The sequence below is a fragment of the Erithacus rubecula genome, assembly GCF_903797595.1.
Source record: "Erithacus rubecula genome assembly, chromosome: 29".
Lineage (NCBI taxonomy): Eukaryota > Metazoa > Chordata > Aves > Passeriformes > Muscicapidae > Erithacus > Erithacus rubecula.
In genome coordinates, this window is record NC_136681.1 from 406,038 (window position 1) to 432,652 (window position 26,615).

A 26,615-nucleotide genomic window follows, 5' to 3' on the forward strand; every position below is an offset into this window, starting at 1 on the left:
TTTTATAGCGTGGTTTCCTTGCAGTCATCAATAATTGTTATTTTTTGCTGTCATAATTTTGCCAGGTAAGCAGCGGTGGTCTGTGGGATCGCTGGACGATCTGAGTCTCTAGGCAATGTGTCAAATCTCATAGATAACCTGTGGTCTTGGTAGAAAATGAATGGCAGAAATCAGAAAGTCTGGTCTTAGGGATAGGCTGCAATTGATTACACAAAGGCAGGAAATCTGATTTTGCAGAATCTGCTGGGCTGTGTGAAAACCTCGTTTTGCGAGCTGTCAGTAGATACAACTTACATAGAAACATTCATAACAGGAGGATTTAAAACAAAATGATGTAATCATCTATTTTCCTTCAGCGTCATGCTTCATTTCAGACCTAAGTATTCTGGTTTATACAAACCCCACTCCCTTTATGACTAGCACGAATCTTGTATCAGTTGTGACATTCCCGGGCAGCAGCGCACGGAGCCGCGGGCCCCGCTCGTGGCCGGCACCGCCACCTGCTGCCATGGCGAGTGACCCGCCGGGACGGCACCGCCACCTACTGCCATGGCGAGTCACCCGCCGGGCCGGCACCGCCACCTGCTGCCATGGCGAGTCACCCGCCGGGACGGCACCGCCACCTACTGCCATGGCGAGTCACCCGCTGGGACGGCACCGCCACCTGCTGCCATCGCGTGTCACCCGCCGGGACGGCACCGCCACCTGCTGCCATGGCGAGTCACCCGCCGGGGACGGCACCGCCACCTGCTGCCATGGCGAGTCACCCGCCGGGCCGGCACCGCCACCTGCTGCCATGGCGTGTCACCCGCCGGGACGGCACCGCCACCTGCTGCCATGGCGAGTCACCCGCCGGGACGGCGCTTCGTGCCCGGATTGCCGTGTCCTGCCGAAGCAGGGACAGCACAGCCTCCCACACAATGCACGGGCAGCGTGGGAAAAGCCTTTATAGGATCCTTGATCCAACCAGGGCAGCGGCAGCACGGTCACCAACTCTACACCCAGGGAAAGGACCGGCTCCTCTTGCACACGTCTGAGGGATCCAGGCTCAACTCTGAGCCTTGAGAAGGGAATCAGGTCACCCACCCACTCACACACATTTAAACACCACAAACTCTGTGAAACTGTATTTTTTTATTTCCATTTTCCAAGTTTCAGTTAGAATAACAGGTTCAAAAATAAATGAAGTAAGGTCACATAAACTCATGGGATAATAAAACAGCAATCCTAAGCTACAGCTCCACAGGGGAAACTCCAGGGACTATCTTGACCCATTAAATATTGCCCCTCTTCTCCAACAGCAGCTGGAAGGAGTAAGAAATTTCACCTTCAGACAGCATCCAAGAGATTGTTGGGAGTACAGGAACAGACTAGAAAAACTCAGCTTTCCTATTTTCAATGATACCAGAATAGCAAAATAGGGAATGGAAAAAATATTTACAAAGGTATCTACAAGACACGGCTACAGTGCTCCCAGGATGCTCCAAGGCTCTGGAATTGCTGCCTCCAGGCAGGAGCAGATCCCCCCAGTCCTGCTCCAGTTAAGAGCCTTCCTGCTGGTCCTCAATCTTTGGGGCCAGGTAGTACTTGAGGTGTCCCATGTCAGCAATCTTGTACTCCACAACTGGGAACAGAATGAAAGAAAGAAAGGTTCAGGAGGTTCTACATAAAACCCAGCCTCAAGTCTCCAACTGTCCTCAGAGCAGAGCCATGGTACTCACCCAGAGGAACATCTGCAGACATGCTGAGTGTCACGGTGGGGGACAGAGGTGTGGCTTTGGTGAAGAAGTTCAGGTACCTCAGGGCAAAGGTCAGCTGCACCGGCTCGTTCATCTCTATTGTGACCTGGGGAAGCAGGCTGGGCTCAGGAGAGGATTCCAGAGCCTGGCATGGCTCAAGCAAAGGCCACCCTTTGTGGTGCTGCTCCCACCCTGCCCTGCCCAGCACTGCTGCAGCTCCCAGGGTAAGGCTGAACTGGAGGCACTCAGGGACTCCCCTCCATGAACCAGAGGAAGACACGGCCCCGTCCGTGCTCACTGCAGGGCTGACTGAGCCAGGCTATTCCCCACCCCCAGGGCAGGGGATTGGCTTTGCAGGAGAGCCCTGAGCCCCCCACTCACAGCCTCCTCCTCCTTGTCCACGTTGCTGGTCTGGGACAGTTTGATGTTGCCGTTGCCCAGCTCGCCGTTGGCCGAGAACTTGACGCCGTCCTTGGCGCAGGAGATGACGACGGCGTCGCCGATGTGGCTCAGGTCGCGGCAGATGCGCGCGAACTCGGCCGAGGGCATCTTCACCACACAGCTGTACTCCTGCTCCTGGGGACACAGAGAGCCTCACAGGGCTGGGGAGCACGGGGACAGGCACAGGGACACGGCTGGGGATCACGGGGTCACCCCCAGGGACAGGCACAGGGACGGCCACAGGGCTGGGGAGCACAGGGACCCCCCCAGGGACACCCCCAGGGACAGGCACAGGGCTGGGGATCATGGGGACACCCCCAGGGATAGGCACAGGGCTGGGGAGCACGGGGACACCCCCAGGGACACCCCCAAGGACAGGCACAGGGCTGGGGAGCACGGGGTCACCCCCAGGGACACCCCCAGGGACAGGCACAGGGCTGGGGAGCACAGGGACACCCCCAGGGACACCCCCAGGGACAGGCACAGGGCTGGGGAGCACAGGGACACCCCCATGGTTCCCAGCCCTGGTAGGGTGTCCCTGGGGGTGTCCCTGTGATCCCCAGCCCTGGCAGGGACACCCCCAGGGACACCCTGCCAGCACCAAGCTTGTCCAGGACGCTGTTGTCCCACAATCTGATGTCAATGTGGCAAACCCCCACAGCAGTTGTTACTTACTGGGATTCCCAGCTGCTCCACATCGAGGTCCATCAGCTTCATCTCGTAATCAGAAACCTTCTCCTGGTCTGGAGAAGCAAAGCAGTTACACCACATGTTTACAATAAGTGACAAACATCAAGTAAAGTGCTGCTACTCCCACTCCCTCCAAAAATGACACCTCAATAATGACAGTAAGATTTTCCTTTGTTTCCTTAGAGCTGGAACTCTGGGAATTCCCAACAGCCTTTCACATGCTGTAAGAGCACAGCCAAGGGCATCTGTGTGCAGCCTAAAAGAGTCCTCCTCTTACAAAGAAAATATTTATCAAACGGCAAAGTTTCAACCTCCAGACTGTTCCAAGAATCAGGTGTTCCTTCCCACTCCTGCAGAATCCATTGCCATGTCCCTCCCTCCTGCATTCCTGTGGTTTATGCTGCTACCTGAACACATCCAGTAACAAATGAACTCCCCACCCCAACACTCACTGGGTGCCTCAAACACCAGGGCCAAGGTGTCTGCGTTGTCCTCAGCCCGCAGGGTGATGATGTCCTCGTTCCCTGCACATTTCAGGATTTTGGACATGCTGGAGGGGAGAAAAGCAGGTGACTTGTGGGGCTGAGAGCTGACAGAGCAGAAGAAGACAGGATATCACAGTTGTCAGGCTCTCCTTTTAACCCTGTTGGAAAAGTGGGTGTATGGAGAGACTCCCCAGGCTCTCTGACCAATCTCCTCCAGTGCTTGGTCACCCACAAAGTTCTTCCATGTCTGCGGGGTGGAAGTTGCCGTGTGCCTGTTCCTCTTGTCCCATGGCTGGGCCCTTTGGAGCAGAGCCTGGATCCATCCTGACCCCTCCCATAGATATTTATATCTCAGCTCCCTCAGAGATGTTCCAGGCCCCTTATCTTTGTCACCCTCCGCCGGACCCGCTTCAGGAACTCCGTGTTTCCCCTCTCGCGAGGAGCCCAGAGTTGGGCACAGCACTCCAGAATCGCCTCACGGGGCAGAGCAGCGGGGCAGGAGCGACCCCGCTCATCCTGACGCTCCCCACGGTTCTGGAAGGGCTTTCCAATGACAGCACTTTAAAGCTGTCACTCGCTCCCGCAGCAGGCGCCATGGCGGCGGCGCTGCCTTTTCCCGCCACTTGCCACCGGCAGTGACGTCACGGCAGCGACGGCCCCGCGCGCGCGCCGCGAAAAACGGCGCGAGAACCGTGAGGGGAATGGGGGGGAGGGAAGGGCTGAGGGACCCCCCACACCTCCAAACCCACCCGCCGGCCCCCAGATCTCCCCTCACACCCCCTCCGGCGGCGCCCGCTCCCCTCAGCGCCGCAGCCCGGGCCTGCCCGGCCGCCCCGTGCCAGCGCCCGGTGAGACCCCGCCGCCGGCTGACCTGGCCAGGTTGACGCCCATGGCGATGTTGCGGTCGCAGCGGTACGTGTCGAAGCCCTCCGACCGCAGCGTGAGCTGCACCAGCGAGACGTGTGAGGAGTCCATGCTCTGCAGGCTGATGCCGCCCGAGCCCAGGTCCCAGCAGGCCTCGGTGATGAGGTCCTTGAGGGCCTCCAGCACTCGCTTGAGCACCGAACCCTGCACCAGCCGCGCCTCGAACATCTTGGCAGTACCACCGGGAGCAGCACACAACGAAGAGAACGGCGGAAAAACCGAAAATCAAGCGAGGCGGGCCGCCAAGCCCTTTTTATGCACTCCGCCGCTCCGCCCTTCGGCCCCGCCAGCCAATCAGCAGCGCCGCTCTCCTTCAGCCCAACCCCCTTTAGGCTCACATACAGCTTTCCGCCGCTCTCCGGCCAATCCCAGCACCGCTCCTCCCTTTAGTCCCGCCCCCTCGTGCGGCGAGAACCAATCACGGCCTGGGTTACACATCCCGCGTCCCGCCTCGCTGCGCAGCCATGGCGGCAGGGCCGCACACGGCACCTGTCCGTACGGCGCGCCTCTCCTTAGGCACCGCGTCCTGAGCGAAAACCGGCCGTAACTCAAACCCGTTTGTCCCTTAGGACAAGCCCCTCATGCTTCTCCCAGCGCCCGGGGACTTTCCCGTGCGCTCACCCGCCCCCTCCCTCCGCGGCGCACTCGCGCCACCCATGATGGCGCCCCGCAGCATCCGGGTACGGCTGGGCGCGGCCATGGCTCGGCCCGGGCCCCGCCCCCTCGGCCCGTCCCGCGCGCCCATTGGTCGGTGCCAGTTTCTCCGGGGCCGCAGCGCCCCCTGGCGGCGGTGTCGCGCTGCGCGGCGGCCGCGAGTCCGGCATGAGCGAGGTGCGGCTGCGGGCCGGGCGCGGCCCCGGCGGGGCGCGGGACCCCCAGGACAAGGTGCGGAGCGGCCCCGGGGGCGGGAGGGGGCGGGGGAAACCGGGGGGAACCGGGGCCTGTGCCCGCGGGGTCCCAACGCCCCGCGTGAGGCCGCTCTGGGCCCCCGGGCTGCCTCACGCTCGGGACCGGCCCCGCGCTCGGTTCACTCGGCCCCGCAGCCGCCGGTCCCACCCCGGGGGTGTTGGCGGGAGCGGCCCCGGGGCGCGGAGACCGGGGCGGGAGCTGCGTTTGTGGGATGGCTCCGGTGGGGTCACGGACCTTCCTTCCCTCAGGGGGCGCCTCCCCGGCCAGGGAATGGGGGTGGATTTTAAACCTGCCTTTGGGGGGGTTTGGTACCCCCTAAACCATCCCCAGGGAGTGAAACAGGGATTACAAACCTGCCTGTAGGGGAGAGTTTGGTACCCCCTAAATTATCCCTAGGGAATGACACCAGGGTTACAAACCTGCCTTTAGGGAAAAAGTTTGGTACCCCCTAAATTATCCCTAGGGAATGAAACAGAGATTCCAAACCTGCCTTTAGGGAAGAGTTTGGTACCTGCTAGAGAATGGCATGGGGGTTACAAACCTGCCTTTAGGGAAGGGTTTGATACCCCCTAAACCATTCCCAGAGAATGACATGGGGGTTACAAATCTGCCTTTAGGGAAGGGTTTGATATCCCTTAAATCATCCCCTAGAGAATGAGAGAGGGGTTACAAATCTGCCTTTGGGGGAGGGTTTGGTACCTCCTAAACCATCCCTAGGGAATGAAACAGAGATTCCAAACCTGCCTTTAGGGGAAAAGTTTGGTACCCCCTAAACCATTCCCTAGAGAATGACACAGGGGTTACAAATCTACCTTTGTGGGGGATTGGTACCCCCTAAACCATCCCCAGGGAATGACACTAGGGTTACAAACCTGCCTTTAGGGGAAAAGTTTGGTACCCCCTAAACCATCCCCAAGGAATGACATGGGGATTCCAAACCTGCCTTTAGGGAAGAGTTTGATATCCCCTAAATCATCCCCTAGAGAATGAGGGAGGATTTACAAATCTGCCTTTGGGGGAGGGTTTGGTACGCCTTGAATTATCCCTAGGGAATGACACCAGGGTTACAAACCTGCCTTTAGGGAAGGGTTTGGTACCTCCTAAACCATCTCCAGGGAATGAATCAGGGATTCCAAACCTGCCTTTAGGGAAGAGTTTGGCACCTGCTATATCATTCCTAGAGAATGACATGGGGATTATAAACCTGCCTTTAGGGGAAAAGTTTGGTACCCCCTAAACCATCCCCAGGGAATGACACAGGGGTTACAAACCTGGGGAGGGTTTGGTGCCTCCTAAACCATCCTTAGGGAAGGAGCTGGGGGTTCCAAACCCCTCATGTTCCCTCAGGAAAGGGTTTGGTGTCTCCTAAGTCATGCCCAGGGAATGCCCTCCCTGCCAGGGCTCTGTGGGAGTTTCATGAAGGTTTCCATTGTGTTTCTCCAAAGGAAAGAGTTTCCTTTTCAAACCTGGCTCTGTTTTCTTGTAATGTCTGTTCTGTTCCAGCCTGAACCTGGCTGGGTGCTCACAGTCATTTGTCACCCTTGTCATCTCTGCTCCTGTGCCTCCCCAAAGAGGAAGGCACCATGAGGAATAAACAGTCAGGGAGAACTTTGTAAATAACATTTGCAGCGTCACAGGGAGCAAAAAGCTGGAGGGAAGAGCAGTTCTTGCTGTGCTGCTGTTTAATGCACTTACCTTGGGACTGGTCCATCAGCAGCATCATATTGATGTTTTCTCCATTAGTGCACGAAGGGCACAGCTCAGAGCAGCACAAAATCATCAGGTGGAAACTCTTTTGCAATTTAAATTCAATTTTAATGTGATTTTAATGTGATTTTAATGCCAGTTAAACACCTGCTGGAGGCTGTAGGGGCAGCTTTGAGGAAACTGATAGGATATGGGGCTCTGACACCAAGGGAAGGAGCTCTGAGATGTTTCCAGTTCTGTGGTAGTTGTGCACAGGGTGAGACCTTGAGGTGGGTTCACCTCAGCTGGAATTTACTGTGCAGCAGAAAACCTTCAGGGGGTTTTTTTCCAGAAGTGTGCTGGGGGTTGGAGGACTGGCAGGGCTGGTGCTGCTGGAGTGGTGCACACAAAGTGCCTGGGCCAAGCTGGGATTCGCTTTAGCTCCTCCTGCTGTGCCCCTAAAGAAGCTCAGAGGACAATCCTGTTATCTCCACATCATCTATAGTGAAATTCTCCTTCCTTCCAGCTGTGACCTGGAGTGTCCTCACTACAGACAGGGAACGTGGATGTTGTGCTGCTCCTTGTAAAACTCAGAATGAATTGCAGGAGGGGAAAAAAAAACCAGGAGTGAAATGTTGCCAAGCAGTGAGGAACAGCTCCTCCAAGGTGCTGAATATGATGTTTCATAATAGAAGGCACTGATGGGAGCAGAGAATATCCCAAAATGGCCAAATGCAGCTGCTGGGAGGTTACCTGGTACCTGATCCTTGGTGAAACCTGCTGTGCTTTCCCCTCTCAGTGGCACTGTTTGATTGCCTGCACCCAGCAGTTGTGGTTTTGGTGCAGAAACACTCCTGGCTGCTGTTCCTGGTGCTGTGTGGGGCATTGCCATTCCTGCCTGGTCACACTCACAGCCTTGCCAAGGGCAGTCATTCAGCATATTTTATGTGACACAAACCCTGGAGGCTTCTGGAAAGAGCTCTGTGTTGGCAGAACTGCCTTACAATGGGATGGAAACATCAAAATCCTGGTGTTTTGTGCTCATGGCCACTTTTCTGGCTTGGCAGAGCAGGGTGATCTTGGTGGATCTGGGAGCTTCTTCCCAATCTCCCCCTTGCTGCCCCAGCAGTCTGTCCTCACTGCTGGCTGTTTGTTGTTATTATTTATAGTAAGATCAGGATGGCAGAGGTGGTGGGGGATGTTCCTGCTGTTGCAGGCTGAGGCACTCAGAATGTTCTGTACATGGAACAGTTCTCTGCTCCTGCTTCCAAATGTGCTCTCAGTAGATGGAGGATGCTGAGAAGAGAGGATTTGGATATTTCCAAGCAGGAAAAATCCCCAGGACACCTGGAGGTAAAACCCTTAAAATCACAGAATGGCAGCCTGGTTTGTGCTGGGGGGGACCTTAAAGCCTGCAGCAGGCACCAACCAGAGTGCAACAAACCCCATCCAGCCTGGCCTTGCTGACACCTGGGACTTCAGAAAGCCCAGATTTGGGTTTGGCAGGCTCACATCTAAACACCTGGTCCAGGTCCACTCCTTGGTTAGTCCAAATAAACTGGACTGGCAGAGAAATGTGAACAAGACAGTGCAAGGCACCCCCTTAGAGTCAGCAAATTCAATAGCTTGGTAAGGTTTTGTTGTGGGGTTTTGTTTTTTTTTTTTCCCCCTCATGTTTTGGAAAAATTTGTACAAACTTCTGAGGAATTGAGGGTCAGAAGGCACTGGCCTTGGTGTGATGCAGGCTCTCATTTCAGAGGACAAAAATAGCATTTTCCTGCAGGAAGCTCCCGGTGTGAGCAGTTGCTGCAGAGCTGTTTGTTCTCCCCAGCTCTCCCAAACAACAGCAGATTGAAATGTCTGTGCAGGCTGCAGCAGCCCCAGCTCCAGCCTCCCTCAGGCACCCAGAGGCTCCTGCTCTGCTGTTTCTGTGGCTCTGCAGGGAAATGCCAGCTCAGAAATGCCAGGAGAGCCCAGCAACTCTCCCAGAACATCTCCATCACGTGCTCAGAGGGGAGGCAGGTTCCTTTCTGAGCAGTAGGAAATTCTGGGGGAATGCCAGAACCACCCACTGAGTTTTGTGCTCCTTTTGTGCCCATGAGCTGCTGCCTGGTGACTTTTCCAATTTTCCTCCTTGATTTCCTGGGAGCAGCAGCCCCTGCAGTGGTGCTGGGGGTCCCAGCAGAGGGGGAGCTCCTGCTGAGTTCCAGGGGTGTGTGACACCCCTGTCCCCTGTGTGCCACCCCCTGGCTTCTGTGTGCCACCCCATGGCTCCTGTGTGCCACCCCATGGCTCTTGTGTGACACCCCTGTCCCCTGTGTGCCACCCCATGGCTCCTGTGTGCCACCCCTGGCTCCTGTGTGCCACCCCTGGGCCCTGTGTGTCACCCCATGGCTCCTGTGTGACACCCCTGTCCCCTGTGTGCCACCCCATGGCTCCTGTGTGCCACCCCTGGGCCCTGTGTGACACCCCTGTGTCCCCTGTGTGCCACCCCATGGCTCCTGTGTGACATCCCTGGGCCCTGTGTGACATCCCTGGGCCCTGTGTGCCACCCCTGTGCTCCTGTGTGACACCCCTGTCCCCTGTGTGCCACCCCATGGCTCCTGTGTGCCACCCCTGGCTCCTGTGTGACATCCCTGGGCCCTGTGTGTCACCCCATGGCTCCTGTGTGACACCCCTGTCCCCTGTGTGCCACCCCATGGCTCCTGTGTGACACCCCTGTGCTCCTGTGTGCCACCCCATGGCTCCTGTGTGCCACCCCTGGGCCCTGTGTGACACCCCTGTGTCACATCCCTGGGCCCTGTGTGACATCCCTGTGCTCCTGTGTGACACCCCTGTGTCCTGTGTCACATCCCTGGATCCTGTGTGCCACCCCTGTGCTCCTGTGTCCCATCCCTGTCCCGTGTGTCCCATCCCTGTGTCCCACCCCTGTCCCCTATGTCCCTCCAGTGTGACACCCCTGTCCCCTGTGTCCCTCCCTTGTCCCTGTGTCCCTCCCCTGTCCCCTGTGTCCCTCCCTTGTCCCTGTGTCCCAGGCTGAGCCTGTGCCTGACCCAAACCCCACTGGTGCTCTGGGATCAGGGGATGAGTTTTCTCTGCTGTTTCAGCCACTCTTCAAACATTCCTGGGATGTTGTTATCTGCTCAAGGGCTCCATTTTTAGGCATGTCCTGATTCCTGTGCCTGTTTCCAGCTGCAATATAGAATATGGTTATTTTGGGATGGAGAAGGGAGTCCTACAACAACATGAATGAAACCTGAGCTTTTTGTGTTTTTTCAAACCCCAAACCAAGCAGCCAAGTGCCAGTTGAGTGAGGGGATATGAGAAACTTGCCTTTAATTTCCCTGCAGGTTTTGTCACAGAACAAGACCAGGGTAAAAAACTGCAAAAAAAAAAAAAAAAAAAAAACAAAAAACCAACCCAGTGCTTTTCTGGGACCTTCCCACAAACCAAGCCTGGAAGTCTGATTTTTCCTTCTGGTGTTAGTGTTCACCAGACTCCTCTTGTTTCACCCTGCTGAGCTGCAAACCCCCAGGAAGGAATATCCTGTAATTTGGGAGTTATGGGGTGAATTTTGGCTGTGATGTCACCCTGGTGGGTCAGAGGGCAGAGGAATAGAGCAGTTTTCCCAGATATAGGAATTAAAGCCCCTTCTGGAAAACATTGAGGTTTTCATTACTGAAGCTGCTGGGTTTGTATTCATTAAATTAATTGCATTTGCTTTGATCCTGCAGATGTGCTCAGAGGTGAGAACAGAGGTACAGTTGGTCCCTTAAATTCCAGCTGTCAGCTCTGTTGCCTGAAAAATCAACTCTATTTCCCTTTTCAGCATTTATTTTACAACAACATTTTCTGTTACAGCTTTTAAAACCTGGCAGGAAGTCTCAATAAAACAGTGCCTGCCTCCAAGGAAAGTACCTAAATAATTTCTTGAGCTAATTTAATCTGCCAGCATTAAATACTTAACTGTGTATCTGTACTGGGCAGAAGATTTTTGGCAGGGAGAGAGCAGGCTTGTTTCTATGGCAACTGAGATCATGTCATGGATATTTGTGTAAAAACCCCTGTGCTCACAGCTTCCTCTGTGAGAAACCAGAAAACCATGTCAGTGTGAACACAAATTTCTTATCACCCTCTTGAAGGAGTCAAGTTGTTTCAAGAAAGCTCAAACTCAGCTCTCTGTGTATCTTTTGTCCAGGTGGATGAAATATCCATTGCCAAATGCTGCTCAGAGCTGATGGTTTCATGAATAGAAAGAGTGAGCAGGTGTCTGGATTTTCCCAGCTCTGGTTCAGCAGTCAGGACAAACACCCCTCACAGACATTTGGGGTTTTACTCTTTCTGCTCTTCACAGCTTGTGTGGAAATCAAGGAATTGGGATAAATTCCCATCTTGGCTTTATTCCTGCATTCCTTTTCCCCATGGTTCTGTAAAAAACCTTCAATATTGAGATGATAAAGGGAAAAGAGCCCTGGGCTCACTTGAGGGCTGGACAAAAAAGCCCTTTAACTGAATAAGCCCATAGTGGTTAAAAAGCCCTAGCTGATCCTGGAGGGGACTGTGGCAGCTGTCCCCAGGAAATGCCACAGGGTGTCCCCAGGAAATGCCACAGGGTGTCCCCAGGCAGTGCCACAGAGTGTCCCCAGGCAGTGCCACAGGGTGTCCCCAGGCAGTGCCACAGAGTGTCCCCAGGCAGAGCCACAGGGTGTCCCCAGGCAGTGCCACAGAGTGTCCCCAAGGCAGAGCCACAGAGTGTCCCCAGGCAGTGCCACAGGGTGTCCCCAGGCAGTGCCACAGAGTGTCCCCAGGCAGTGCCACAGGGTGTCCCCAGGCAGTGCCACAGAGTGTCCCCAAGGCAGAGCCACAGAGTGTCCCCAGGCAGTGCCACAGAGTGTCCCCAAGGCAGAGCCACAGGGTGTCCCCAGGCAGTGCCACAGGGTGTCCCCAGGCAGTGCCACAGAGTGTCCCCAGGCAGTGCCACAGGGTGTCCCCAAGGCAGAGCCACAGGGTGTCCCCAGGCAGTGCCACAGAGTGTCCCCAGGCAGTGCCACAGAGTGTCCCCAAGGCAGAGCCACAGAGTGTCCCCAGGCAGTGCCAGAGGGTGTCCCCAGGCAGAGCCACAGGGTGTCCCCAAGGCAGAGCCACAGAGTGTCCCCAGGCAGTGCCACAGGGTGTCCCCAGGCAGTGCCACAGAGTGTCCCCAGGCAGTGCCACAGGGTGTCCCCAAGGCAGAGCCACAGGGTGTCCCCAGGCAGTGCCACAGAGTGTCCCCAGGCAGTGCCACAGAGTGTCCCCAAGGCAGAGCCACAGAGTGTCCCCAGGCAGTGCCACAGGGTGTCCCCAGGCAGAGCCACAGGGTGTCCCCAGGCAGAGCCACAGAGTGTCCCCAGGCAGTGCCACAGGGTGTCCCCAGGCAGAGCCACAGGGTGTCCCCAAGGCAGAGCCACAGAGTGTCCCCAGGCAGTGCCACAGGGTGTCCCCAGGCAGTGCCACAGAGTGTCCCCAAGGCAGAGCCACAGAGTGTCCCCAGGCAGTGCCACAGGGTGTCCCCAAGGCAGAGCCACAGGGTGTCCCCAGGCAGTGCCACAGGGTGTCCCCAGGCAGTGCCACAGAGTGTCCCCAGGCAGTGCCACAGAGTGTCCCCAAGGCAGAGCCACAGAGTGTCCCCAGGCAGTGCCACAGGGTGTCCCCAGGCAGAGCCACAGGGTGTCCCCAAGGCAGAGCCACAGAGTGTCCCCAGGCAGTGCCACAGGGTGTCCCCAGGCAGTGCCACAGAGTGTCCCCAAGGCAGAGCCACAGAGTGTCCCCAGGCAGAGCCACAGGGTGTCCCCAGGCAGTGCCACAGAGTGTCCCCAAGGCAGAGCCACAGGGTGTCCCCAGGCAGTGCCACAGGGTGTCCCTAGGCAGTGCCACAGAGTGTCCCCAGGCAGAGCCACAGAGTGTCCCCAGGCAGTGCCACAGGGTGTCTGTCCCCAGCAATGCACAGCTGGCTTCAGTGGCTCACCCGGGTGCATCAGGATTGAACATGTTATTTAGCACCCACTCAGCTGCTTTAAGTGATGATTTCTAGGCTGATGGGGGCAATTTGCATAAAAAGTATAAAAATAGTGACAATTACTGTAGCCTATATCTGGCACAATGTCCTATAAAATCTGGGAGGGATCAGGCTGTGACAGGGATCAGGGTGTGCAGGGATCAGGCTGTGACAGGGATCAGGGTGTGAGAGGGATCAGGGTGTGACAGGGATCAGGGTGTGAGAGGGATCAGATGTGACAGGGATCAGATGTGACAGGGATCAGATATGACAGGGATCAGGGTGTGACAGGGATCAGATGTGGCAGGGATCAGGGTGTGGCAGGGATCAGATGTGACAGGGATCAGGTGTGACAGGGATCAGGGTGTGTCAGGGATCAGGTGTGAGAGGGATCAGGGTGTGGCAGGGATCAGGGTGTGACAGTGATCAGGGTGTGCAGGGATCAGGGTGTGACAGGGATCAGGGTGTGACAGGGTTCAGATGTGACAGGGATCAGGGTGTGACAGGGATCAGGGTGTGACAGGGATCAGGGTGTGGCAGGGATCAGATGTGACAGGGATCAGATATGACAGGGATCAGGATCTGCAGGGTTCAGGTGTGACAGGGATCAGGGTGTGACAGGGATCAGGATCTGCAGGGATCAGGTGTCACAGGGATCAGGGTGTGACAGGGATCAGATGTGACAGGGATCAGGATCTGCAGGGATCAGGTGTCACAGGGATCAGGGTGTGACAGGGATCAGGGTGTGAGAGGGATCAGGGTGTGTCAGGGATCAGGATCTGCAGGGATCAGGTGTGACAGGGATCAGGGTGTGACAGGGATCAAGGTGTGACAGGGATCAGGTGTGACAGGGATCAGGGTGTGACAGGGATCAGATGTGAGAGGGATCAAGGTGTGACAGGGATCAGGTGTGACAGGGATCAGGGTGTGACAGGGATCAGATGTGACAGGGATCAGGACATCAGCTGGGTTCCACCATCAGATTGCTCATTCCCTCACCTTTACTTTCATCACCTCTTTCCCAGGGTGGAGGTGAGGAAGGCACAAGTTCTCTTTCCCTTTCTTTTGCTCTCTGAGCACTTTGGGAGGTTTCTGATCCTCCTGGCCCCAGGCAGGAACGATTTCCCTGCTTTGCACTTTGGGGGTAAAACCCAGGGATGCTGCTTGGATCCTTCCAGCAGGCTGTGTCCTGTGTGGGGTGAGGGACCCCAGGACTGGGTGAGAAATGTGCTTGAGGATCTGGAGTTCAGTACAGAGGAGCTGGTGTTGATCTGGCTGGAGCTATTTCCATTGCTCCCAGGGGAATTCTGAGAGAATCCTTTTGTTGGAGAGCACATTGCAATGGGAGCAGAGGCTGGAGCTAAACACAGAGCACAGGCTGCCCAAACCTGACCAGTGCTGTGCTGCAAGATGCCAAAGCTGTGCTCTCCAGGGACTTTTATAATTTCCAGTCTCTTTGCCTGCTGCCATTTGCAGCTGCCTTATGGATTTGTGTTCCCAGGTAAATGCCACTAAATCTCTCCAAAATCTGAGGTACAAATGGATTTTATGGGTCAGTTAAAAAACACCTGAACAAAAGCCAGGTAGCATTTCACTGCCAGCTCCCCACACCCCTGTGAGGGCTGGGAGAGGTGCTGGGTTGGAAGCAAACCCAAGCTCTTCCTTTCCAGTGGATGAATGGAAAGGAGGAGCGTGGAAGGAGGTGATGAGGAGGTGACACTGGGTGCTGCTGCTGCTGGCTGGAACTCTGCTCATCCCTGGGAATAATCTCTGACATCAGTGAGGTATTTTTAGCTGCCTCCACCTGCCAGTGCCTGGCTGTCCTTGTCTGATTTCAGATCCTGGCCTGCAGCCATTGACACGTTCCAGCTTAGACAGTAATTACTTTTTCCTGCTTGGAATAAGGGAGCAGCTCCAGCCTTGCTGCTCTGCTGAACTGCAGACACCCCCAGCCATGAGCTGCACCCAGCAGATTTATGTTTCTGGAGCTGCCTGGAAGCCCCAGGGGATGAAGTGTCATTGTTTGCAGAGCTCCCAGCATTGTCAGCTCAGCTCTCCTGTGCTTTTCCTGCAGGCAAAGTCACTTTTCCTGGAGTTTTCAGAGAGCCAAGGGCTTGAACTCTGCCTTGCCTGGATGCTCCCCAGGGCGTGGCCTTTTCCTTCCTTGCTTCCAGGAGCAGCATGAAGCTGTGCTGCTGAAATGAGGGGTGAAATGTTCAGCTGGGGGTTTGTCCTGTGTTCAGGGGCTGGGTCAGAGTGAGAAGTGCCACTGGCAAGGGCCAGGACTCACCTGGAATCCCCTTGCAGGGTGGGCTGGGGCAGAGCCTGCCTCTCCTGGCTTTGTTCACCCCTAAACACAGGACTTTGCTCGGGTTGAGTGCTGGAGCAGTCCAAGGGGCAGGGAGAGCACAGCACGTGTCCCTCTGCAGCTCCTCGGGTTTCTCTGGGCCCAGAGGGGATGGCTGGCCCGGGGTGATAAGCCAGGCTCTTCCTCCTCAGCTGCCTGAGGCTGGCCTTGGGGTTATTTCAGTGTTCTCAAGTAGCCAGCACTTCAGAAGGCTGTCAGGAAGCCTCCACTTGGAGGCCTTTCTTCCTGGCTAATTTGGGCAGTGTTACATTCTTTGAGACCTGCCTGAGGATTGGGACCTTGTAAAAATTCCTGCTAACAAGCCCTGGAGCACTTGCTGCTCTTGGAGATGCTCATTAATCAACCTGGAGGCATCTGTAGCTGTGCAGGGAAACAGGTTCTGTTCTGTGCCTGCTGCTGAGGGACATCAAACCCCTCCTGGATGGCACCTAAAACACCTGGGCATGTGTTTACCCCTGTGTAATCCCAGAATATTTTCCTCTGCACCCTCTCTGGTGCAGGAGCAGAGTGGGGCTAAGAGTTGGAGGCAGCAGGCTGGTTCCTCCAGACTGGCTGCTAAAGCTGCTTGTCTCTTTTTGTCCTGCAGGAGTCAGAGTCTGAGAACAAGCTGGATGGAGAGACAGCATCAGACAGTGAAAGCAAATCTGAGTTTGGGGGATCATCCCCAGTGCCCACCTCGGATGACACCCCAGAGGTGCTGAACAGAGCCCTCTCCAACCTGTCCTCAAGGTAACTCCTGAGCAGCTCTGTCCATCCTGTCCATGGTGACACTCCCTGAGCAGCTCTGTCCATCCTGTCCATGGTGACACTCCCTGAGCAGGTTCTGTCCATCCTGTCCATGGTGACACTCCCTGAGCAGCTCTGTCCATCCTGTCCATGGTGACACTCCCTGAACAGCTCTGTCCATGGTGACACTCCCTGAGCAGCTCTGTCCATCCTGTCCATGGTGACACTCCCTGAGCAGCTCTGTCCTTGATGTGACACTCCCTGAGCATCCTCCTGTGCCCTCCCAGGGCTCTGCACCTTCCCCATGGTTCACTGTGGCTCTGGAGCTGCTGGAAGCTGGAGGAGCAGCCTGTGCCCAGCCTCTCTCCATCCCATCCCCTCCCTGCCCCTGAGGCCATGGGGAGCAGCAGGGGCTGAGCAGTGCTGGGGGGTCTCTGCTGCACCCTGGCAGCTCCAGGCCTGGATGGGGCACACCCACAGAGCTCCTGGGTGGCTTTGGCAGCTTTGGTTTGAGCTGTGGGGGTTTTCAGCCCCTGCTGCCACTGAATTCTGCAGGAATGCCTCAGGAGTTAAGGGCAGAATTTGGGAACAGGCCAGGAATGTTCTCCACAAACTGCTTGAGAGGAAATGCTCTTGTTTATGTCACAGAGAAGGTTTCTTTCCTGAGTGTGCTGTGAGGATGGGAGAGGCTCCCAGCAGGAGAGCAGTGAGGGTACAACATGCCAGGGGCTATCTCTGATAGATGGGAGATGGATAGAGGGAGAGAGGGGGAATGCTCCCCATTTTATATTAGAATTTATCCAAGGTGTGGGAAGGCTGCAGCAGGACAGGAGCCCTGGCCCATCAGTGCCCTGGCAGCTTTCTGCATTTAGTGAGGCTGGGCTGCAGCTGCTGCATCAAGGTCTCTCTGCACCACTGAGAGGAAACTTGGCCCTCCCAGGGCTCAGTTTGCTTCCTGTGACACACAGAGGGCAGAGGGGCTGTTTGCCTGCTTTCCTCTGCCTTGCCTTTCTCTGATGTTTTCCTTCTCTGTGGCCCAGATGGAAGAATTGGTGGGTGAGAGGCATCCTCACTCTGGCAATGATCACCTTCTTCTTCATCATCATCTACCTGGGCCCCATGGTCTTGATGACAATAGTAAGTGCTCCAGAGGGATGTTCTGACCTTCCCTGCAGCAGGGAGAGGTTCCTGGGCAGCTCAGGGCCTCATGTTCTGGAGATCCTGGATTCCTCTCTCTGTGCAGGAAACCTGGGAGGAATCTGCTGGTCAATGTTTGGCTGCAGTTGGAACTCACACAAGGGTGTTAAAAACCTCCTGCAGAGAAAAGGGGAGGGAAAAATGCCATCCTGAGCATCCCATGGGGGATTGGGAGGGAAAAATGCCATCCTGAGCATCCCACTTGGGATTGGGAGAGAAAAATGCCATCCTGAGCATCCCATGGGGGACTGGGAGGGAAAAATGCCATCCTGAGCATCCCATGTGGGATTGGGAGGGAAAAATGCCATCCTGAGCATCCCACTGGGGATTGGGAGGGAAAAATGCCATCCTGAGCATCCCATGGGAGATTGGGAGGGGAAAATGACACTCTGAACTTCCCATGGGGGATTGGGAGGGAAAATGCCATCCTGAGCATCCCACTGGGGATTGGGAGGGAAAAATACCATCCTGAGCATCCCATAGGGGATTGGGAGGGAAAAATGCCATCCTGAGCATCCCACTGGGGATTGGGAGGGAAAATGCCATCCTGAGCATCCCACTGGGGATTGGGAGGCTGCTGCAGTGCTAATGGCAGCTGCTGAAGGACCCTGTGCTCTGCACATGCTTGGTTTTTGTCTCCTCAAGGGAAGAGGTGTTTAAGCAGCAGGAATTGCAGTGCCTGGATGTCCTTTCTGTGCAGGTGATGTGTGTCCAGATCAAATGTTTCCATGAGATCATCACCATTGGTTACAACGTGTACCACTCCTATGACCTGCCCTGGTTCAGGACACTCAGCTGGTGAGTGGGGGACTGCTCCCCTCCCCCACTGTGTCCCCTCAGCTGGGCACACAGGGGCACAGCTGGGCACAGAGGGACAGAGCTGGGCACAGAGGGACACAGCTGGGCACAGAGGGACACAGCTGGGCACACAGGGACAGAGCTGGGCACAGAGGGACAGAGCTGGGCACACGGGCACACAGGGACAGAGCTGGGCACACAGGGGACAGAGGTGGGCACACAGGGACAGAGCTGGGCACACAGGGGACAGAGGTGGGCACACAGGGGCACACAGGGACACAGGGACAGAGGTGGGCACACAGGGGACAGAGCTGGGCACACAGGGGACAGAGGTGGGCACACAGGGGACAGAGCTGGGCACACAGGGGACACAGCTGGGCACACGGGCACACAGGGACAGAGCTGGGCACACAGGGACACAGGGGACAGAGCTGGGCACACAGGGACACAGCTGGGCACACAGGGACACAGCTGGGCACACAGGGGACACAGCTGGGCACAGAGGGACAGAGCTGGGCACACAGGGGACACAGCTGGGCACAGAGGGACAGAGCTGGGTACACAGGGACACAGCTGGGCACACAGGGGACACAGCTGGGCACACGGGCACACAGGGACAGAGCTGGGCACACAGGGGCACACAGGGACACAGGGACAGAGCTGGGCACACAGGGGACAGAGCTGGGCACACAGGGACAGAGCTGGGCACACGGGACAGAGGTGGGCACACAGGGACAGAGCTGGGCACACAGGGGACAGAGGTGGGCACACAGGGACAGAGCTGGGCACACAGGGGACCTGTGCTGGCAGCACTTGGACAGGAAAATCACAGTATCCCAGCATGGTTGGGCTGGAAGGGACCTTAAATCCCACCCAGTGCCACCTGTGCCCTGGCAGGGACAGCTCCCACTGTCCCACTGCTCCCAGCCCATCCAGCCTGGCCTGGACACTGCCAGGGGTCCAGGGGCAGCCACAGCCCCTCTGGGAATCCCATCCCAGATTATGGGATGCACAGGGTGTGGGATGTGGGGAATTACAGAATGGAGGATTTTGGGAGGCAGAGGATGGGGGATTTTGGGACTCACTGGATAGAGGATTTTGGGAATCACTGGATGGAGGATTTTGGGACTCACTGGATGGGGGATTTTGGGAATCACTGGATGGGGGATTTTAGGAATCACTGGATGGAGGATTATGGGAATCACTGGATGGAGGATTTTGGGACTCACTGGATGGGGGATTTTGGGAATCACTGGATGGAGGATTTTGGGAATCACAGGATGGGGGATTTTTGGGAATCACAGGATGGGGGATTTTAGGAATCACAGGATGGGGGATTTTGGGAATCACTGGATGGAGGATTTTGGGAATCACAGGATGGGGGATTTTGGGAATCACTGGATGGAGGATTTTGGCCACCTGGGGGCCAAGCCCCAGCTGTGACCCATCCCAGTGTGGGGCTCAGAGGTGCAGCCTCTCCTTGGGATCAAGGAGACATTTCCCAGCTGGGGGAGGCAGTTCTGGCTGGCAGAACCAAACCAGTGTCCAAACCTCAGGGATCATTCCCTTCAGAGCCCTTCAGGGCTCCTGCTGAGCAGCTTCCTGCCCTCTCCAGGTACTTCCTGCTGTGTGTGAACTATTTCTTCTACGGGGAGACAGTGACAGATTATTTCTTCACCCTGGTGCAGAGGGAGGAGCCCCTGAGGATCCTCAGCAAATACCATCGCTTCATCTCCTTCACCCTCTACCTGACAGGTGAGCTGCACCCTGAGAAATCTGGGCTGGAGAAAGGAAATCTGCCTGGACTGCTGCAGGACCCACACACTGCAAATCATCTCTGCTCCCCAGGGTTGCTGGAAGCTCTCAAATCTTTTTGTACCAGTGGTGGAAAATCTTTTCCATGAGGTTCTGGAGGTGGAAAACTCCATAATGTGATGTTGATCTGCCCAAGTGCTGCTTGCTGTGATTTCCAAGGCAGGGCTCTCCCCACTCCCAGGGCTCCCCCATTGCAGTAAAATCCCCAGTTGTGCAGTGTTGTGACCCAAATGTATTCCTGGCTGTTGAAGGCACATTCCCATCACTGACTTTGCTCCTGTCTCTCCTCAGGGTTCTGCATGTTTGTCTTGAGTCTGGTGAAGAAACACTATCGCCTCCAGTTCTATATGGTGAGCTGAAATGCAGGGCCTGGGGAGATACAATTCATGTTTTGGGGAGGTTAAAATTCATGTTTTAGGGGGGTTAAAATTCATGTTTTGGTGTGGTTAAAATTCATATTTTGGTGAGGTTAAATTCAGGCCATGATGAGGTTAAGATTCATGTTTTTGTGTTGTTAAACTCAGGGCCTGCGGAGGTTAAAATTAATGTTTTGGTATGGTTAAAATTATTGTTTTGGTGTGGTTAAATTTAGGGCCTGGGGAGATAAAATTCATGTTTTGATGAGGTTAAGTTCAGGGTCTGGGGAGGTTAAATTCAGAGTCCAATGAGGTTTAAATCCAGGTCCTGTTGAGGTTAAAATCCATGTCCTGGTGAGGTTAAAACTCATGTTTTGGAGTGGTTAAATTCAGGGCGTGATGAGGTTAAAATTCATGTTTTGGTGTGGTTAAAATTCATGTTTTGGTGTGGTTAAATTCAGGGCCTGGGGAGATAAAATTCATGTTTTGATGAGGTTAATTTTAGGGCATGATGAGGTTAAAATTCCTATTTTGGTGAGGTTAAGTTCAGGGCCTGGGGAGGTTAAAATTCATGTTTTGATGAGGTTAAGTTCAGGGCCTGGGGAGGTTAAAATTCATGTTTTGATGAGGTTAAGTTCAGGGCCTGGGGAGGTTAAATTCAGAGTCCAATGAGGTTTAAATTCAGGTCCTGATGAGATTAAAATTAATGTTTTGGTGAGGTTAAAATTAATGTTTTGGTGAGGTTAAAATCCAGGTCTTGGTTAGATTAAAATCCACATCCTGGTGAGTTAAAATTAATATTTTGGTGAGGTTAAAATTCAGGGCCTAGAGAAGTTAAATCCAGGTCTTGGTGAGGTTAAATTTAGGGTTGGAAAATGAGTCAGACAGAAATCAGCTTATCTGCTCAGATCTTTCCCCAACAGTGAGATGTCCATTGGCAGCTGGGAGGTGCCAGAATAACTCAGTACAAGACAGCTTGTCCTGTTGGTGTGGCTGGCTGACAAACAATAATAAATCAAAATAAATGAGCTTTCTGAGGGGTGCTGGAGCTGTTGTGAGCAGCTCTGAGCTGGGCACTGGCTCTGGGCAGGCTGCACAAGGTCTCTCCTCTCCTGCAGTTTGGCTGGACCCATGTGACATTGCTGATTGTTGTGACCCAGTCCCACCTCATCATCCACAACCTGTTTGAAGGAATGATCTGGTGAGTTTGCTCTGCCTCCTGAGCTGCTTTGCTTCCTGCAGCCTGAACAAACCCCTGTGTTTTCACAGAATCCCACACTGGTTTGGGATGGAGGGGGCTTCAGGATCATCCAGTGCCATGGGCAGGGACCCCTCCCATTATCCCAGGTCACTCCAACCTGCCCTGGGGCACTCCAGGGATCCAAGGGAGTTCAGAGCCTCTCCAGGGCCTCACCACCATTATAGCAGGAATAAATTCCTAATATCTAATTTCCTTAATCTCAAAATTTGGTTTGGAGTTAAACTGTTCTCTCAAAAAAGCAAATGGCCAAGGAGGAGGTGCTTCCAAGTGAGCCTTCAATGATTTAGGCCTTGCTTTGTGCCACTTCACCACATAGAGAGATGTTGTAAAGGACAATTTGTAAAGGTGCTGTGGGGTGCAGGGACCTTTCAGGTGTCTTTGGGGCTGGGTAGGTGCTTTCTGCTGATTCCCCAAATGGCTGGGGGAGTACTGCTGACCCTGGGGGTCAAAAAGGAATTCTGGCCACCTGAGGGCTGTGTGGTCCCCAGTGTGTCACATCAGCCCAGGCTGCTCTGGGATCCTCCTGCTCAGGCTAAAGTGCAGGAAATATGTAGACAGAGCTCAGGAGGAGGGTGTTCAGTGCCCTGTGGCTGTGGCTGAAGCAAAGCTGCTGCAAACAGCCCTTCTGGGGACACAAGCTGCTGTTTAGTGACCCCAGTTCCCCTTGGGGCTGCTGGTGGCTGTTGCACTGGGCTGCAGGAGGGGATGTTGGGGTGCCAAGTGCCCTGTGGTGGCAGCTGCTCCCTGAGCCTTGGCATGTGTGGTGCTGGCACTTGCCAATGGCTTGGCCTTGTCCCCTGCAGGTTCATTGTCCCCATCTCCTGTGTGATCTGCAATGACATCATGGCCTACATGTTCGGGTTCTTCTTCGGCCGCACGCCGCTCATCAAGGTTTGGGACATCCTGGGGGACAAAACCCTGAACTTGGCTCCTTTGGGTCACAGCCCTGTGCTCCCCCAGCTCCTGCTTTGTCTGAAGCAAGTCTCCAAATTAGACTGCTGTGCATCCCAGCCTTTGAGGCTCTGGAATGAAATCACTGAACCATTGAGGCTGGAGAATGATGGAGTCCAGCCATGAATGAACCATTTCATTCTGGGCTCAGCTCCTGACCAAACTCCTCTTTTTGGGGGGGTGGCACCACTTTGTGTGGCTCAGCAGCTCACAAGTGAGGAAAGGCTGCAGAGGTGTATCAGTAATTGTCCCTCTTGCTCTCTCTCTGGCAGCTCTCCCCAAAGAAGACCTGGGAGGGTTTTATTGGAGGATTTTTTTCCACCGTTCTGTTTGGATTGCTGGTAAGTGGCCATCATGGTATTTACTCCACAGGAGTTTTCCCTTCAAAGGCTCCCAGTGTTTTGTTTAAAGAATGCAGTCAGGCTGAATGTCTGTCAGATATTTCACCTTTCCTTGCTGCCCAGGTTTGAAGTGACCCCTGGCTGTGTGCAGGCACTGATGGAGCTGAGTGCTGGAGGAAGTTTTTAATCCCTGTTAGACCCTGTGATGTGCTCATTACAATAATTAACCATTTCCCTCTGCTGCCATTGGATGGTGCTGTGTCCTTTCAGGGGCTGTGTGGGGAATTCCACACTCCTGGAGTGCTTTGCCCTGTTTTTATGACCTCTCTGTGGCTGCTGTTGCTGTCCCTGCACCTCAGGGTTCAGCCTTGCTCTTCCTCTGCCTTCATCCAATTCCTGCTGCTCAGGAGAGTGATCTCCTCAGTGAAGCTGGCAGTGTGGTTCCCTCCTCCCTCATCTCCCTGCATGGCCTTTCACCTTGGGAATCCCTGAGGAAAACATGAATCTGTGGGTAGATACTGCTGGGAACCAGGGAAAAAGCAGCCTTGAGACCTTGCCTTTCTCAGGCCTTTAAAGGTCAACAAATTAAAACAATGGTTATACACCTGCAGGGTGCATGAGAGATGTGATGTTCTGTAAAAGTATATTTTGATTTTGAGAGAGGTGTTTTCTTCTTGGACCAACGAGTCTTTTCTGTTTTGTTTTATATATGTGTAGTGTTTCTTTAAATAAAACTCTTTCTCTCTTGCTTCTCCATTACAAAGGATATGTTGCATTATCATTCCCACTGGTTTTACAGCCTTGAAATGCAACATGCATCCTGTTTCTTTCTGTTTTTCCTGCAGCTGTCCTATGTGATGTCGGGGTATCGCTGCTTCACCTGCCCCGTGGAGTTCAACAATGACACCAACAGCTTCACTGTGGACTGTGAGCCCTCTGAGCTGTTCCAGCTGCAGGAGTACAACATCCCTGTGGTGCTGCAGTCTGTGCTGGGCTGGGTATGACCCTCTCTGCTCCCTGCTTCACTCTTACTGGGGTAGCATCACTGAGGAAAGAGCAGGGCTGTGTTCTGAAGTGAAACAACAAAGGTGCATCCAGAAAAAAGGGGGAGCCCAAAGGAGTTATCCCAAGTCTGGTGGGACATTGCCCCACCTGAAAACCAACTGAGCTAAACCTGGGGGGCAGGGAAAGAGGGGCAGACTCTGAAACCCCTGCTGTGCTGTTTGTCCTGCAGAAGACAGTGAGGATGTACCCCTTCCAAATCCACAGCATCGCCCTCTCCACCTTCGCCTCCCTCATCGGGCCCTTCGGCGGCTTCTTCGCCTCTGGCTTCAAGAGAGCCTTCAAAATCAAGGTGAGGAGCAGCTCCTGAGAGCCTGGGGAGCAAACACACACTGGGTGCTGCCACTTGAGGGGAAGGGAGATTTGTTCAGTCACAGATGAAATGCTGGAGCAGGATCTGGGGTTTTTTTTTGATCAAAAGGAAGAGACTTGAAGGTTTGTGCTGTGATATTCTAAACCCTGCTGCGGTGCAGGTAGAGGAAGGAAGACCCAGCCAGGAAATTTTGCAATCTGAGGTTTCCCTTGATGTCTTGCAGGCTGGTTTCACATATAAACAGCCTGTGCTCAGTTCAGATGCCTTGAAAGGTAAGGCAGGGTGGCAGCAGATAAACATTTGCCTCCCTGACCTTTGAATAACAGAGATGAGCTGAGCCTCGCTGCCCCTCAGGCACCAGAGGGAGAAACTTCCTGACATTAAACAAAACATTTCCTTGGTCTGACTTTGCCTTCTGGGAAGAACAGGGGTAGGGGGTGAGAGTGGTGAGTGAGGGCTGCACAGATGCTGGCAAGGGCTCAGTCCATCCCTCTGCCCTGGCAGGACTTTGCCAACACCATCCCGGGGCACGGGGGGATCATGGATCGCTTCGACTGCCAGTACCTGATGGCCACCTTTGTCAACGTCTACATCGCCAGCTTCATCAGGTGGGGACCCCCTGCACACTCCCCTCTGCTCTGGACAGCTGCTCATGCAGCCACAGCAAGGGCTGGAGGGGGGGAGGATCTTCAGCAGAGCTGGAAGTGCAAGCCTCACTTCCCCTGGGCTGTTATTGCAGTCCCACTAAACTCCTCTGTGTCCCTTCTGGGAATTTCTAGAGTCAGACAAGCAGGGAATCTAATTTAGCAGCACTGAAAGCATTCTGTAGCCCAGCACTGAGGAGAGAAGCCTTTGGGTGCATGAAGGATGTGCTGGGGGAGCTGAGGAGCTGGCTGTGTGTGGCTGCTTTCACTTCTGATAAGATGCACAATCCTCTTCAGATAGATTGGGTTTGGGGGTTATTTTGTGTTTCCACTTCACCCTCCCGTGCCTTTTGAGTCCATTTCCACATTCCAATTGGAGTTAGGGCTGGGGAAGGAATGCACAGCCCAGCAGTGAGTGGAGCCCCATTGCTGACAATGCTTTTGTGTTGCAGAGGCCCCAACCCAAGCAAACTGATCCAGCAGTTCCTGACCCTGAGGCCAGACCAGCAGCTGCACATCTTCAACACCCTCAAAGCACACCTGGTGGACAGGGGAGTTCTGGGGAGCCTGGAGGATGCATAGACAGGAGGTGGTGGAACAGGACTGAGAACAGACAGGCCTCCTCCAGAGAATTCCTGGCTTGCCTGATCTAAGACAATAACAAGGCCTCATTTCACTGTAACTTTTCTTCCTTTCTTGGTAAATGTTTGCATTTGTGGTTTATTTTTTTTTTTTTAATAATATATTTATAGAGCTTTGGTTCAAACGAGCAAATCTTGGGTTTGTAGGTGAGAAGGAGTTGAGGTTTGGAGGATTTGGGTGGAGCAGGAGGGTGTGGCTGTCCTGGTGGACTGTTCTGGACCCTTGGGGGTGTGAGCAGAGCTGAGCTTCCCCTGGCAATGCAGGAAATTTCCCTGGGTTTGGCAGGGAATGCAGAGCTGGCAGGGAGGGGGCTGAGCTGTCCCCTGGCTCTGGGACCATCCTCCTCTCCAGGGACACTGGGGGTGCAGTGGGAATTGGGAATCCCCTTGCCCAAGGAAGAGGATCTTGTACTAACCCAGCCCTGCACCTCTCACATTCCTCCCTCCCTCCCTGATTGGGCAAATCAGATTTTTGTAACCAATTAAACCAGAAACAGAGTGGGAATGAGGAGCTGAGGAAGTGGCAGTTGTGTGTGGGAAGGTGGGAGGTTCAGATCCCTCCAAAACTGCTGGAAGTAAATAAGTTTTAAAGAACTTTGAAGTTAAATTGAGCAATTCCTGCCAAGTGAGAGCAACTTTTAAATCACTTGGTTTGTTTTCACCCATTAAATAACCTTTAAAAACCACACTTCTTCATTTCTCCAAGGTTGGAAAGCCCACACTGGGATATTTGAAGTAACCTGGGGAGCAGTTTCCAGCCACTTTAGTTGCTGGGTGGGCTCCAGCTGCAGCTGGGGGTTTGTTTTTTTTCAGGGATCATGTCTGTTCCTTACTTGAGTTGTAGAAGTCGTGCTGCTGAGTTTATCACAGTCTGTGTTGCATTTCAGTCTGGGTTCATTTCTCTGCAGGCTTCTGTCCTGCTTTGCTCACTGAATCTTGTCAGAAATAGTTTGTACTTTATAGCTGCAAATTTTATTGAAGTCCTTTCCTTTATTTTGTCATACTTTTTTTATTATTTAAAAACGAGAGCCCTAAAGATTGTAAAACTTTCCTTTTTTTTTTTTTTTTTTTTTTTTTTTTTTTTTTTTTTTTTGTGATCAGATAGTGAAAACATCCCTGTTTACACCTCATGCAATGTTCCCAAGCACGAGGTGACTCTGCTTTTCCTTCTTTCCATAGTTTGTGCACAGGAGAGAGAAACTTTACCTTATTTTAACCTGGGGAAGGAGTGACA

The 26,615-nt window shown here is 54.2% G+C and overlaps 2 protein-coding genes across 2 annotated transcripts; one reads left to right on the forward strand and one right to left on the reverse strand.

Moving 5' to 3' along the window:
- Positions 1-1,422: 1,422 nt before the first annotated feature.
- PCNA (proliferating cell nuclear antigen) lies at positions 1,423-4,940 on the reverse strand. The gene is made up of 6 exons (XM_079329043.1): positions 4,227-4,940; positions 3,323-3,420; positions 2,856-2,923; positions 2,121-2,315; positions 1,722-1,845; positions 1,423-1,624 (listed from the first exon to the last, which is right to left on the reverse strand). Exons 1-6 carry the CDS (start codon positions 4,445-4,447, stop codon positions 1,542-1,544), a joined length of 789 nt encoding a protein of 262 aa, XP_079185169.1. The 5' UTR covers positions 4,448-4,940; the 3' UTR covers positions 1,423-1,541.
- An 83-nt stretch (positions 4,941-5,023) lies between these two features.
- On the forward strand, positions 5,024-25,506 carry CDS2 (CDP-diacylglycerol synthase 2). Its single transcript, XM_079329037.1, has 13 exons — positions 5,024-5,164; positions 15,863-16,005; positions 17,043-17,139; positions 17,900-17,997; positions 19,613-19,752; positions 20,104-20,162; positions 21,287-21,369; positions 22,233-22,320; positions 22,653-22,721; positions 23,567-23,719; positions 23,956-24,075; positions 24,601-24,704; positions 25,193-25,506. The coding sequence occupies exons 1-13, from the start codon at positions 5,102-5,104 to the stop codon at positions 25,320-25,322; spliced, it is 1,347 nt and encodes a 448-aa protein (XP_079185163.1). The 5' UTR covers positions 5,024-5,101; the 3' UTR covers positions 25,323-25,506.
- Positions 25,507-26,615: the final 1,109 nt, after the last annotated feature.

Bases quoted from the DNA above. Each gene is read 5' to 3' on its own strand.
- PCNA (XM_079329043.1), bottom strand. From the start codon at position 4,447: ATGTTCGAGGCGCGGCTGGTGCAGGGTTCGGTGCTCAAGCGAGTGCTG. The intron at 2,316-2,855 runs GTAAGTAACAAC...CTGTGTCCCCAG, and splicing joins TGGAGCAGCTGGGAATCCCA to GAGCAGGAGTACAGCTGTGT. The intron at 1,846-2,120 runs GTGAGTGGGGGG...CTGCTTCCCCAG, and splicing joins TGGACAAGGAGGAGGAGGCT to GTCACAATAGAGATGAACGA.
- CDS2 (XM_079329037.1), top strand. From the start codon at position 5,102: ATGAGCGAGGTGCGGCTGCGGGCCGGGCGCGGCCCCGGCGGGGCGCGG. The intron at 16,006-17,042 runs GTAACTCCTGAG...TCTGTGGCCCAG, and splicing joins CTCTCCAACCTGTCCTCAAG to ATGGAAGAATTGGTGGGTGA. The intron at 17,998-19,612 runs GTGAGTGGGGGA...TGCCCTCTCCAG, and splicing joins TGGTTCAGGACACTCAGCTG to GTACTTCCTGCTGTGTGTGA.